The sequence below is a fragment of the Piliocolobus tephrosceles genome, chromosome 4, assembly GCF_002776525.5.
Source record: "Piliocolobus tephrosceles isolate RC106 chromosome 4, ASM277652v3, whole genome shotgun sequence".
Classification (NCBI taxonomy): Eukaryota; Metazoa; Chordata; class Mammalia; order Primates; family Cercopithecidae; genus Piliocolobus; species Piliocolobus tephrosceles.
This window is the reverse complement of record NC_045437.1, coordinates 158,098,829-158,114,003: the sequence shown is the minus strand read 5'-3', so window position 1 is coordinate 158,114,003 and position 15,175 is coordinate 158,098,829. Positions and strand designations below refer to the sequence as shown.

The following is a 15,175-nucleotide window of genomic DNA, read 5'->3' as shown; positions in this document are numbered from 1 at the left end:
GAATCTTTTCCAGGCTGAAACAAATTCATAATCAAGAAATACATTTTATAGTGCTATAAAAACATTTCCAGCGCTTCTCATATGTCCTATTATTTCAACTTGAAAAAAGATTTAAACTTAAATTATTTTCTGGAAAAAAATAACATGTCATACATTTAAGTTAAAAACTCTGCTGAAAGACAAAATAGTTTGAAATACAGGTGGAGCAGGATGGACAGTGATGCCCATCCTCCAAGGCTCGCCATACTCTTCTAGGTGGCTTTAGCCTTTGGGTAACTGTAGGACCTGGACAGAGTAGGGCAGTCTTGTCCATGGGGATGTGCCCAGTTCAATCTGAGTGTCCTCATCTGCCAGCCTCTCCTGGAGCCCCAGCCTGGCGTGCCCACTTGCCCACAGCCTCGCATGCCCAACCAGGGTGCTTCCTTGGGACCCTTCTCATAGCTCCTTCACCAGCAGACCATGCCTCACCATCAGAGAGCTCCCACTGACCAGCCACCATGGATGCGCATCTGCCTACCTACAGCTTCCACTCCCTTACAGGCCTTCCCCACCTCACTTTGCTGTCATGCACTCGCCCAAGGTCCTCTCCACTGCTTTGCTGGCCCACAAGCGCGGGTGACTATACTTCCTCTCTCCCACTGGCATATGTGTGTACATGTACCCTGCCTCTTCACCACTGCTGGCGTGAGCACACCCTGCCACCACTAATGTGCGGCACTCTGCCCTGCCAATGTGGCCTGCATGTGGGTGTGTACAGAATCCAGTGCCTCACTCCCACCAGCAACTGGCCACCCTGCCCCACTACCACTTCTGCTGCCACACTCAAGCTAGCAAAGATCCTGCTATGCTACACCACCGCCTGAGGAAAGGCACTGGCCAGCACTCCCCATCAGAATGCCGTGGCCAGCAGAGCAGGAACACCGGGCCCCTCCAGTGCAGCCAGTTCCTAAGCTCCTGAGACTATAGAATAAAGCTGGGGGCTTGGTACCAGCACCCTTAGAGTTAGAGCAGGAAAACTAGGAATACTAAGCTGCCGCTTTGGCCCTCTAAAATCATCCAGAAACAAACTTAACAGACACACAGACCAATGGAATAGAATAGAGAGCCCAGAAATAAAGCTTGCACACCTACAGCCATCTGATCTTTGGCAAAGTTGACAAAAACAAGCAATGGGGAAAGGACTGTTTTATTCAAGAAATGGTGCTGGGACAACTGGCCAGCCATATTCAGAAGACTGAAACTGAACTCCTTCCTTATACCATATACAAAAATCAAGATGGACTAAACACTTAAATGTAAGACCTACAACTATGAAAACTCTAGGAGAAAACCAACAAAATACCATTCTGAACATGGACCCTGGCAAAGATTTCATGACTAAGATGCCAAAAGCAATTGCAACAAAAACAAAAATTGACAAATGGGACCTAATTAAACAAAAGAGCTTCTGCACAGCAAATGAAACTATCAAGACAGTAAATAGACAACCTACAAAATGGGAGAAAAATCTTTGCAAACTCTGCATCCGACAAAGGTCTAATATCCAGGATCTATAAGGAACTTGACTCCATTAAAAAGTGGGCAAAGGCATAAACAGACATTATCAAAAGAAGATATATGCATGGCCAACAATTGTATGAAAAAATGCTCATCACTAATCATTAGATAAATGCAAATCAAAACCACAATGAAATACCATCTCACACCAGTCAGAATGACTTATTAAAAAGTCAAAAACTAATAGATGCTGGCAAGATTGTGGAGAAAAGGGGAATGCTTATCCACTGCTGGTGGGAATGTAAATTAGTTCAGCCACTGTGGAAAGCAATTTGGTGATTTCTCAAAGAACTCAACGCAGAAGTACCATTTGACTCAGCAATCCCATTATTGGGTACATACTCAAAGGAATATAAATCATTCTACCATAAAGATACCTGCAAACGTATGTTCACTGCAGCACTATGCACATAGCAAAGACATGGAATCAATCTAAATGCCCATCAGTGGTAGACTGGATAAAGAAAATGTAAATATATACCATGGAATACTATGCAGGTGTAAGGAAGGAGTCCAGTTTCAGTATGCTTAAGTCTTTAATCCATTTTGAGTTGATTTTGGTAGATAGTGATGATGCAGTGTGAATATGTGTTCCCATCCAAATCTCATGTTGAATTGCAATCCCCAGTGGTGGAGGTGGGGCCTGGTGGGAGGTTATTGGATAATGGGGATAGATTTCTCTGGAATGGCTTAGCACCATCCCCTTAGTGCTGTTCTCTTGATAGAGTGAGTTCTTACAAGATATGGTTGTTTAAAAGTATAGCACCTCCCCCACCCCCTCTCTCTCATTCCTGCTTTTGCCATATGAAGCGCCTGTTCCTGCTTTGCCTTCCACTGTGAGTAAAAGCTCCCTGAGGCCTCCCCAGAAGCAGATGCTGCCAGGCTTCCTGTACAGCCTGCAAAACTGTGAGTCAATTAAATCTCTTTTCTTATAAATTACCCAGTCTTAGGTTTTTTTTTTTTTTTTTTTTTTTATCACAGCACAAGAACAGCCTAATAAAGGGGAGAAATAGGAGTCTAGTTTCATTCTTCTGCATGGGGATATCCAGTTTTCTGAGCATCGTTTACTGGAGAGACTGTCCTTTCCCCAGTGTATGTTCTTGATGGCTTTGTTGAAGATCAGTTAGCTGTAAATATGTGGATTCATTCCTGGGTTCTCTATTCTTTTCCTTTGTTCTGTGTGTCTATTTTTCTACCAATATCATGTTGTTTGGGTTAGTACAGCCTTGTAATATATTTTGAAGTCAGGTGGTGTAGTGCCTTGAGTTTGTTCCTTTTGTTTAGGACTGCTTTGACTATTCTGGATCTTTTTTGGTTCCATATGAATTTTAGCATTGTGTTTTCTAGTTATGTGAAAAACTACATAGCTATGTAGTTAGAGATTGCATTGAATCTACAGATTGCTTTAGGTAGTATGGTCATTTTTAATGATATGAATTCTTCTGATCAATGAGAATGGGATGTCTTTTCTCTTCTTCAATTTCTTTCATCAGTGTTTTGTAATTTCCTTGTAGAGATCTTTCACTTCTTGGTTAAATTTATTCCTAGGTTTTCTGTTGTTGTTGTTTTTGTTGGTTTGTTTTGCCATTGTTGTAAATGTGATTGCCTTCTTGATTTTTTTTTCAGATATTTTATTATTGGTGTATAGAAATGCTGACTTTTGCTTGTTTGCATCCTGCGGCTTCACTGAATTTGGTTCAGTTCTAAGAGTTTTTTGTTTTGTTTGTTTTTTGAGAAAGTCTTGCTCTGTTGCTCCGACTGGAGTTCAGTGGTGTGATCTCCGCTCACTGCCATCTCTGCCTCCTGGGTTCAAGCAATTCTCTGCCTCAGCCTCCCAAGCAGCTGGGATTACTGGCACCTGCCACCATGCATGGATAATTTTTTTTTTGTATTTTTAGTAGAGATGAGGTTTCACCATCTTGGCCAGGCTGGCCTTAAACTCCTCACCACGTGATCCACCCACCTCAGCCTCCCAAAGTGCTAGGATTATAGGCGTGAGCCACCATGCCCAGCCTGTTTGGCTTTTTTTTTTTTTTTTTTTTTTTTTTTTTTGAGAGAGAGTCTTGCTCTGTCACTCAGGCTGGAATGCAGTGGTACGATCTTGGCTCACTGCAACCTCTACCTCCTGGGCTCAAGTGATTCTGATGCCTCAGCCTCCAGAGTAGCTGGGATTACAGGCATGCACCACCATGCCCAGCTAATTTTTGTATTTTTTAGCAGACATGGGGCTTTGCCATGTTAGCCAGGCTGGTCTCCAACCCTTGGCCTCAAGCGATTGCCTGCCTTGGCCTCCCAAAGTTCTGGGATTACAGGCATGAGCCACTGTGCCCAGCCCTAAGAGTTTTTTGATGGAGTCTTTTGGTTTTCTAAAAATAAGCATAGGCCAAGTGCAGTGGTTAATGCCTGTAATCCCAGCACTTTGGGAGGCCGAAGCAGGCGGATCACGAGGTCAAGAGATAACCATCCTGGCCAACATGGTGAAACCCTGTTTCTACTAAAAATACAAACATGCCTGTAGTCCCAGTTACTTGGGAGGCTGAGGTAGGAGAACTGCTTAAACCCGGGAGGTGGAGGATGCAGTGAGCCGAGATCGCGCCATTGCACTCCAGCCTGGGCGACAGAGAGGGACTCTGTCTCCAAAAAAAAAAAAAAAAAAGGAATAATGTAATCCCCAAAGTGAGGGTCAATTAGAGTTCCTCTTTTCCAATTTGGATGCCTTTTATTCATTTTTTCTTGGCTGACTGCTCTGGCTACAACTTCCAGTACAATGTTTAATGGGCATGGGGAAGGTGGGCATCTTTGTCTTATTCTTAGAGGAAAGGCTTTTAACTTTTCCCCCTTCAGTCTGATGTTAGCTGTGGGTTTTGTCATATATTGCCTTTATTATTTTAAGCTATGTTCTTTCTATGCCTAGTTTGCTGAGAGTTTTTTTCATGAAGGGATGATCAATTTTATCAAATGCTTTTTCTGCATCTATAAAAATAATCATAAAGTTTTTGTTCTTGGTTCTGTTAATGTGATGTATCAAATTTATTGATTTGCACAGGTTAAACCATTCTTGCATCCCTGGTATAAAACCCACCTAATCAAGGTGTTTTATCTTTTTGATGTGCTGTTGGATTTAGTTTGCTAGTATTTTGTTGAGGATTTTTGTGTCTATGTTCATCATGCCTGCAGTTTTCTCTGTGCTGTTGTTGTTGTGTTCCTTGTCTAGTTTTGGAATCAGGGGAATGCTAACCTCAAAGAATGAGTTAGGGAGGATTCCCTCCTCTTCAACTTTTTGAAATAGTATGAGGAAGATTGGTATTAGTTTTTCTTTATATGTTTGGTCGAATTTGGCAGTGAATCCATCTGATCCTGGGCTTTTCTTTATTGGGAGACTTTTTATTATTGATTCAATCTCACTATTTATTATTGGTCTCTTCAGGTTTTCTATTTCTTCCTCATTCAATCTTGGTATGTTGTATGTTTCCAGGAGCTTACCCGTTTCTCTAAGTTTTCTAGTTAGTATATGGTTATTCGTAAAAGTCTCGGCTGATGTTTTCTATTTCTGTGGTATCAGTAGTAATGTCTCCTTTTTCATTCCTGATTTATTTCATTCTCCTCTCTTCTTTCCTTGGTTAATCTAGCTAGTGATTTATAAATTTTATCTTTTTGAACAACAAACTTTTCATTTCATTGATACTTTTTATTTTTTTAGTCTCTATTTTATTTCTTTCTGCTCTGATCATTACTATTTCCTTCTGCTAATTTTGGGTTTTGTTTGTTCTTGCTTCTCTAATTCCTTAAAGTGCATAATTAAATTCTTTATTGGAAATCATTCTACTTTTTTTCTTACATAACATTAAATTTACATAAGCACATACTACTTTTTTGATGTAGGTATTTATTCCTATAAAGTTCCCTCTAAGCACTGCTTTTATGATATTCCATATGTTTTGGTGTTTTGTGTTTCAATTTTTATTTATTTCAAGAATTTTATTTTTAAGAGACAAGGTCTTACTTTGTCACCCAGGCTAGAGTGCAGTGGCACTATTGTAGCTCGCTGCAGTCTCAAACTTTTGGGTTCAAGTGATCCTCCTGCCTCAGACTCCTGAGTAGTTAGGACTACAGTCATGCACCACCATGCGTGGCTAATTTTTAAATTTTTTAGGAGACAACGGGGTTTCAGTATGTTGCCCAGGCTGGTCTCAAACTCCTGGCCTCAAGTGCTGGGATTACAAGCATGAGCCATTGTTCCTGTCCTTATTTCAAGAATTTTTTAATTTCCATCTTAATTTCTTCATTGATCCAATGATCATTCAGAGGCATCTTGCTAAGTTTTCAAGTATTGTATAGTTTCCAAACTTCCTTTTGGTATTGATTTCTAATTTTATTCCATTGTGGCCTGAGAAGATACTTGATATGATCTCAATTTTTTCAAGTTTGTTGAGACTTGTTTTGTGGCCTGATATATGATCTATCCTGGAGAATGTCCCATGTGTAAATGAGAAGAATGTTAGTATGTATTCTGCAGTTGTTGGCTAAAAGGTTCTGTTATGTCTGTGAGGTCCATTTGGTCTAAAGTCCAGTTTAAATCCAACATTTATATGTTGATTTTCTGTCTAGATGATCTGTTGAGTGCTGAGTGAGTAGGGTATTGAAGTCTCCCCCATTACTGTATTGGATTCTGTCTCTCTTTAGATCTAGCAATATTTGCTTTATACATCCGAGTGCAGTACTGTTGGGTGCATATGTATTTAATATTGTTATACTCTCTTCTAGATTGATCCTTTTATCATTATATAATGATCTTTGTCTTTTTTTTTTTTTTTCCTGTTTTTGACTTAAAGTCTCTTTTAGCTAAGTATAACTACTCTTGCTCAGTTTTGGTTTCTGCTTACATGGAATATCTTTTTCCATCTGATACAGTTTGGCTCTGTGTCCCTACCCAAATTCCATCTTGTAGCTTCCCTAATTCTCACATGTTATGGGAGGGACCCACTGGGAGATAACTTAATCATGGGGGCAGGTCTTTCCCATGCCATTCTTGTGATAGTGAATATGTCTCATGAGATCTGATGGTTTTAAAAATGAAAGTTTGCCTGCACAAGCTCTCTCTGCCTGCCACCATCTATGTAAGATGTGACTTGCCCCTCCTCGCCTTTTGCCATGATTGTGAGACCTCCCCAGTCATGTGGAACTGTAAGTCCATTAAACCTTTTCTTCTTCCTAATCTCAGGTATATTTTTATCAGCAACGTGAAAATGGAGTAATTCACCATTCCTTTACTTTGAGTCTCTATTTTTCTTTACAGATAAAGTACATTTCTTATAGGCAGCATATAGTTGAATCATGCTTTTTTAATCATTTAGCCAGTCTATATCTTTTAAATAGAGAATTTAATCCATTTACATTCAGGTTTATTATTGATATGTAATGCTTTCTTCCTGTTACATTCTTAATTGTTTTCTGAGTGTTCTGTATACTCTTTGTTCCTTTCTTTTTCTCTTGTTTGTCATTGTGTTTTGGTGGTTTTCTGTAGTGGAATCATTTGAGTCCTTTCTCCTCCTCCTTTGTGTGATTGCTTTACTTGGGAGTTTTATAGTTTCATGTGTTTTCATGATAGTAACTATCATCATTTCACTCCCAGTTGTAGGACTCCCTTGAGTTTAGTAGTAATGAATTCTCTTTATATTTGATTGTCTGGGAAATATTTTATTTCTCCTTCATCGGTGAAGAACAACTTTGATGTATATAGTATCCTTGGCTGGCAGATTTGTTCTTTCAGCACTTTGAATATATCATATCATTCTTTCCTGGCCTGTAAGGCTTCTGCTGAGAGAGTCTGCTGTTAGTCTAATAGGGTTTCTTTTATAACTAGATACTTTTCTCCTGCTGCTTTTAGAATTCTCTGTCTTTCACTTAGACAGTTGGACTAGAATATGCCATGGACAAGACATTTTTATGTTGTATCTGGGAAATCACTGAGCCTCCTGTATCTGGATGCCTAAATCTCTTGTTAGACTTGGGAATTTTTCATCTATTATTTCATTAAATAGGTTTGCAAACCCTTTTTCTCTTTGCCCTCAGGGATATCGATATTTCAAATATTTGGCCACTTGATAATGTTCCATAGTCACAAAGGCATTGCTCATTCTTGCTAATTTTTTCTTTATTTTTGCCTAACTAGGTTATGTCAAAAGAACTGTCTTCAAGTTTTGAGATTCTTTCCTCTGTTTGATTTAGTCTGTTGTTGAATCTTTTGAGTGTATTTTGTATTTCATTCAATGAAACCTTCAGTTCCAGAATTTCTGTTTGGTTCTTTTTTCAATAATATCCATCTCTTCGGTAAATTTCTCATTTGTATCCTGAATTTTGTTTCTGATTTCTTTGTATTGATTTTTGGAATTCTCTTGCATCTCACCAGGCTTCTTTAGTATCAAAATTCAAAATTTGGAATTCTTTTTCCTGGGATTTTGTGATTTTTTTTTTTTTTTTTTTAGACAGAGTCTCGCTCTGATGCCCAGCCTGCAGTGCAGTGGCACAATCTCCATTCACTGCAAGCTCCGCCTGCTGGGTTCATGCCATTCTCCTGCCTCAGCCTCCTGAGTAGCTGGGACTACAGGCACCTGCCACCACGCCTGGCTAATTTTTTGTATTTTTAGTAGAGATGGGGTTTCACCATGTTAGCCAGGATGGTCTCGATCTGACCTCGTGACCCGCCTGCCTCAGCCTCCCAAAGTGCTAGGATTACAGGCATGAGCCACTGCACCCAGCCATGAATTTCTTTTGCATTAGGATCTGTTGCTGAATAAATTATTGTGTACCTTTGCAGGTTCGTATTTCCTTGCTTTTTCATGTTTCCTGTGTCGTTACATTGATATCTGTGCATCTGGTGTCACAGCTGCTTTTTCCAATTTTTTTGAATTTGCTTTCATCAGGGGTACATTTTTCTGAAGATGTGTATATGGTGTTGGTAGGCTAGAGCACATTTGCTCTGATTCTGGGCATATGCAGTATTATTGTCTTTGTATGATTTCTTTGGCTGTAAACAGCATCAGTGGTATCTGTGATTTCCTTGGTGGCTTAGCATGTGGTTGTTAGTGGAGGCTATGATGAAGTTTTGCTGGGTCCTGGGATGCCAAGTAGACTGGTCTTCAGGTCTCAATGGTGGCAGTGGTATGTTAAGCATGCCTGTCCTTGGGCCCCAAGGCAGCATACCCTGGCACTGGTGTTAGTGGATCCAGGTAGCCAATTCTTGGGCCTCTAGGTGGCTTGCTTGTGTGCCAGGAATGGCAGCAGCAGGCTGTGTAGGTGGGTGAATTCTAGAGTCCTTGTGGAGTGTGCATGGCATGGTCAATGGCAGTAGCAGTGATAGGAAAATCCACTGGAACTCAGTCAACTGTGTTGGTGTTGACATGGCTACGATGGGTTGGGCAGGCCAGTTTCCAGATCTGTAAGTGGCACATGCTGGTGAATGCCAGCTGTGATGGTAGTGGCAGGTTGATTGGACCTGATCTCAGACCCTGGGAAGAGTGCTTAGGTGCAACCAATGGTGTACTGGGCTGGGTGATCCTCAGACCTCTGGATAGCGTCCTTGGGTACTAGGGGAGGTAGAGCCAAGCTAGGTTGTGCCCTTGGGCCCCCTCATGGTGTGTAAAGATGCTGGCTGTGGCATGCAGGGGCAGAATGACCCTGTGATCATTGGCAGAATGCTCAGGTGGAGACAGCAGCAGCTGTGCTATGGCCCTGCAACTGGGAAGAGTGGAGTTGCTTCCTCTGGGAATAGTCATAGGCAGGAAACTGAAAGGGATGGGCTTCATCTGAGCCTTGGCCTAGAGCAGGCAGTGGAATTTGTCTTTGGAGTGTGTGAGAATGCACAGTTGCCCCTCTGTGGGGGTGAGGGAATAGGATTGCTGTCTGTGGCTGCCTCTTCAGCCCCAGGAGGGAGGGAAGGTGAGAGAGTGGGGGAGAATTCATGGAACTGACAGTATGCATGGAAGCAGGAGAAGGACAGGTAATCATGAGGAAGTGAAGAAAAGAAAATGTAGAAAGGATGGGGAATATTTTTTATTGCTTTTGGCTAAAGAAGTGAAATTCAGGCCAAGTTCAATTAGATCTCTATCTAGTTGCCTATTGAGTTAAATTTAACTATCCTGTCTTCCTCCCTTCCTTCATTCCCATTAGTCCTCGACAATGACACAGTATATCTCATCTTAAAAGAAAAAGCTTCCTATAACCCTGCATATTCATCCAGTTACCATTATTTTTCTCTATTTCCCTTCAGAGTCAAGCTCTATAAATAACTGTTACTTCCTCACTTTCCATGGTCTTCAACCTATTCTTTTTTTTTTTTTTTTGAGACGGAGTCTTGCTCTGTCGCCCAGGCTGGAGTGCGGTGGCCGGATCTCAGCTCACTGCAAGCTCCGCCTCCTGGGTTTATGCCATTCTCCTGCCTCAGCCTCCCGAGTAGCTGGGACTACAGGCGCCCGCCACCTCGCCCGGCTAGTTTTTTGTATTTTTAGTAGAGACGGGGTTTCACCGTGTTAGCCAGGATGGTCTGGATCTCCTGACCTCGTGATCCGCCCGTCTCGGCCTCCCAAAGTGCTGGGATTACAGGCTTGAGCCACCGCGCCCGGCAGGTCTTCAACCTATTCTAATCTGGTTTGCCTCTCTTTAGTCTGCTAAACTTTTTCCTACCAAAGTCACCAGTTTCCTTCATGATTCCAAATTCATTTTTTAAAAAAATTTTTAAATTAATTTTTTAAAAAATTAATGAATTTTATCTTTTAGGTTAGTTTTCGGTTCACAGCAAACTTGAGCAGAAAGTATAGACTTCTCATATATCCCCAGTCGCCATACATGTAAAACCTCCCCTGCTATCAACATCCTATACAATAGTGGTATATTTACTATAATCGATGAACCTACGCTAACACATCATTATCTTAAAAGGCCACAGTTTACCTGAGGGTTGGGTTCAGTCTTGGTGTTGTATATTCTGTGGGTTTTGACAAACGTATAATGAGATGTACCCACCATTCTAATATCACACAAAGTAGTTTCTCAGTCTTAAAATTCCTCTGTAATCTACCTATTCATTCATCCCTTCCTCCTTACCTCTGGCAACCACCAATCTTGTTATTGTCAACATAGTTTTGCTTTTCCAGAACATCATATAGTTGGAATTACACAGTATGTAGCCTTTTCAAAGTCACTTCTTTCACTTAGTAGTATTAATTTAAGTTTCCTCCATGTCTTTTAATTGCTGGATACCTAATTCCTTTTTAGTGCTAAATAATATTCCATTGTCTTGATATACCACAGTTTATTTGTGCATTCACCTACTGAAGAACATTTTCATTGCTTCCAAGTTTTGGCAATTATGAATGCAGTTGCTATAACTGTTCAGGTGCATTTTTTGTGTGGATATAATTTTTCAATTCATTTGCATAAACACTAAGGAATGTAATTGCTGGATCATATATAATAGTATGTTTAGTTTTTAAAAATCACCAAACCATTTTCCAAAGTGACTGTATCATTTTGCATTCTCAGCAGCAAAGAATGAGATTTCCTGTTGCTTCACATCCTCACCAGCATTTGGTGTTGTCAGTGTTTTGGATTTTGACCATTCTAATAGGTGTGTAGTAATAACTCGCTGTTGCTGTTTTTGGTTTTTTTGAAACAGAGTCTCACTCTGTTGTCCAGGCTGGAGTGCAGTGGCATGATCACAGCTCACTGCAGCTTCGACCTTCCAAGTTCAGGTGATCCTCCTACCTTCACTTCCAGAGTAGTTATGACTATAGGCCTGCACCACCATGCCAGGCTAATTTTTTTTTTTTTTTTTGTATTTTTTGTAGAGACAGGGTTTTGCCATGTTGCCCAGGCTGGTCTTGAATCCTAGGCTCAAGCAATCCACTTGCCTCAGTCCCCCAAAATGTTGGGATTACAGGCATGAGTCACAGCACCCAGCCACTCACTGTTGTTTTAATTTGCAATTGCAATTGTCTAATGACGTAAGATGTTGAACAACTTTTCATAAACTATTGCCATTTGTACATCTTCCTTTGTGAGGTATCTGTTCAAGTTTTTGGCCCATTTTTCATTGGGTTTTCCTTTTTCTTATTCTTGAGGGTTTTTGCTTGATTGGGTTTTTTTGTTGTTGTTTTTGTTTTTTGAGACAGGATATCACTCTGTTACCCAGGCAGCAGTGTGCAGAGGTGTGGTCAGGGCTCACTGCAGCCTTAACCTCCCAGGCTCATGTGATCCTCCCATCTCAGCCTCCCGACAGGGATTCTGTCTCTATAAAAAAATATAAAATGTTGTCCAGGCTTGTCTCAAATCCGTGGGCTCAAACGATCTGCCTGCCTTGGCCTCCCAAAGTGCCAGGATTACAGGCATGAGCCACCATGCCTGGCCCTTATTGTTGAGTTTTAAGGCTTGTCTGTGTTGGTTGAAAATCTTTTATCAGATATGTCTTTTGCAAATACTGTCTCCCAGTCTGTGGCTTGTTATCTCATTATCTTGACATTGTCCTTCATATAGCAGAAGTTTTTTATTTTAATTAAGTCCAGGTTATCAATTATTTCTTTTATAATTGTGCCTTTAGTATTCTGTCTAAAAAGTCATCACCATACTCAAGGTCACCTAGATTTTATCCGATGTTATTTTCTAGAAGTTTTATAGTTTTGCATTTTACATTTAGGTCTATGACCCATTTTGATTAATTCTTGTGAAGGGTATAAGGTCTGTGTCTAGGTTCATGTTTTTGCATTTGGGGGTCCAGTTATTCAAGCACCATTTGTAGAAAATACCAACTTTTTTCCATTATATTGCCTTTGCTCCTTTGTCAAAGATCAGTTGACTATATTTATATGGGTCTATTTCTGGGTTCTCTCTCTATTCTGTTCCATTGATCTGTTTGTTTATTCTTTTACCAAACCCACACTGTCTTGATCAGTATAGCTTTACAGTAGTCTTAAACACAGGTAGTATCAGTCCTTTGACTTTTTCTCCTCCAATATTGAGTTGGCTATTCTGTATCTTTTCCCTCTCTATATAAACTTTAGAACCAGTTTGTCTGCCACATAGGTCACCCAGCAGGTTAGGTTCTGGAAAAATACTTTCTCCTGAGGCCAGGCCTTCTTAAAAAAAAAAAAAAAAAAAAAAAAAACCTGAATGTTCTAGCATTCTGTTTCAAATAGTTCCTTTCTCCTCCCACTGCTAGAAGCATGAGAGGATTTTACTCTAACATTTACTGTGAAGCTATGGTAGAGCTCCTGGAAGTAAAACTCACAAAAGTGGCAGGGGGACCACCTAGGACTCTCAGATTTGTCCATATTGAGCCTCTAGCAATTCATCAACACTGTTTAGGTTTTTCTATCCTGGCAGTGGTTCCCATGGAGGTTTCTGTTCATGGGTTTCTGTTTTGGTAGGTTGTGATTCTCTGTATCCTCCTGTCTGTCTCTCTAGTATTTGGTGCAGCAGTTTTCTCTATGACCTTACTTCTCTGACAGACCCAAGAAAAACTGGTGACTTTTCAATTTGTTCAGCACTTTACTTGTTGTTAGGACAAAGTGACAACTTCTAAGATTCTTACATTGCTGCACTGGAAACTGGAAGTCCTACAATTGACTTTTAAATTCCTTCCTAACACAACAAACAATAAATTCTTGAGATAGTGGATATCCCATTTACTCTGATTTGATTATTATGCATTGTGTGCCTTTATCAAAACATCACATGTACCCCATAAAGACATACAGCTATTATGTACTCATAATAAATATTTTAATGTAAATAATCAAAATAACATAGACACACACACACACACAAAATTCTTTATAATACTGCATCTTCAAACAGCATTCAACACTGTTGATCATTCCCCCTTTTGTGGGTGAAATGATTTCCTCTCTTGATTTCTGTGATACTACATTCTGTTTATTTTTCTCCTCTTCTCCACCACTCTTCCTTTTGTACCTGACTATGAAGTTTTCCAGGGATTGACCTGGGACCACTTCTCTTCCTTACTCTATAGATACTATTTCCTAGGAGATGTCACCCATTACCATAACTTTAAAAAAAATTTATAATATAGTACATCTGTTCCCCTGACCTCCAGATTTATAGCCAATGGCCTTCTCAACATTTCCATCTTCATGCATCCTCAGAACTCCTGTCTTTCCTATCACAGTAATTAGCGTCTTTATCCACTAAAGAAGCTCAAAACGGAAACCTAGAAGTCTTTCTTAACATTTCTTATTCCTTCATCATTTGTATCCAATCTGTCAACTCTACAGGCAAAATTATCTTGAATACATGGGTATTTCTTGATCTCTCCTATCAAACACCCTAGTCAAAGCCACCACTATCTTTCACCAAAAATCTTTGTAACTTTGTAACTCCCTACTAATGGGTCTCCCTATTCACCCTCTTGCCCCTTTTCGATTTGTTCCCTAATTCCTTACAGTGACAATCTAGAGTAGTAGAAAGAGTATAGGCTTTAGATCCGGAAAGACCTGCCACAACCTCCTCAAAAAACTGGTGAAAATCTAAACCTCAGTTTTCTCAGCTATAAAATAAGTAAAACAAACAAGCAAACAAACAAAGACTAACTACTAACCTGCCTGGAATGATATAAAGAAAATATATAATTAATGAAAAGTCACTCAAAAAGTAGCTCTTGCTACATACAAAATAAAGTCCAAAATTTTCCCCAGAGACCTCCAGATTCCAGCTGGGCATGAACTCCAACCTGAGTGACAGAATGAGACCCCATTTCTTTTCTTATTTTTTTTGGAGATGGAGTCTCGCTCTGTCGCCCAGGCTGGAGTGCAGTGGCGCCATTTTAGCTCACTGCAAGCTCCGCCTCCTGGGTTCACGCCATTCTTCTGCCTCAGTCTCCCGAGTAGCTAGGACTGCAGGTACCCACCACCACACCCAGCTAATTTTTTGTATTTTTAGTAGAGACGGGGTTTCACCGTGTTAGCCAGGATGGTCTCAATCTCCTGGACCTCGTGATCCTCCCGCCTCGGCCTGCCAAAGTGCTGGGATTACAGGCATGAGCCACCATGCCCGGCCAAGACTCCATTTCTTTAAAAAAAGAAAAAAGTAAATTTAAACTGTTTGTTAAAAGTAAATTATTTATTAATGAAATTTATTATGATTTATGCAGTTATTCTGCTTCAATACTTGCTTTTTTCTTTGTTTTATCAGGGATTGAAGGGCAAGTTTTCTCAGCAAGTAAAATCTCACAAGCTGCATTATCTATAAATAAAAACATAGTTTAGTATTCTACTTATTTCATCTATATTTGACAAAACAATATTTTAAAAACCCCTGATTTTAATGACTGCACCTTTGTCAACAATTAAACAAGAAAAAGGAATGTATGTTGAATAATAAAAACATCCTTATCTTAAGAGCTCCAGGTTTCACAGAAGCAAATAAAATATATATAAAATATTTTCTTTTCAGTTAGTAGAGAAAGTTGCATGTGATTATAATTCTTCATTCATTATCCTACCATTTCCACTCTCCACATTTTCAAGCTCTTTTTCTACTACAATTTTTTCTTTTTTCTTTTTTTAAATTTCAATAGCTTTAGGGGTACAAGTGGTTTTTGGTTATA

General features: G+C 39.9%; 1 protein-coding gene across 1 annotated transcript in view; it reads right to left on the bottom strand.

The window, feature by feature from the left end:
• MEIKIN (meiotic kinetochore factor) overlaps nucleotides 1-15,175 on the bottom strand; it is a 135,776-nt gene that overhangs the window by 57,119 nt on the left and 63,482 nt on the right. The window contains exon 9 of the mRNA XM_023196731.2: nucleotides 14,741-14,811. Within this exon, the coding sequence (XP_023052499.1) occupies nucleotides 14,741-14,811 (71 nt within the window). The remainder of the gene's footprint in view (nucleotides 1-14,740; nucleotides 14,812-15,175) is intronic.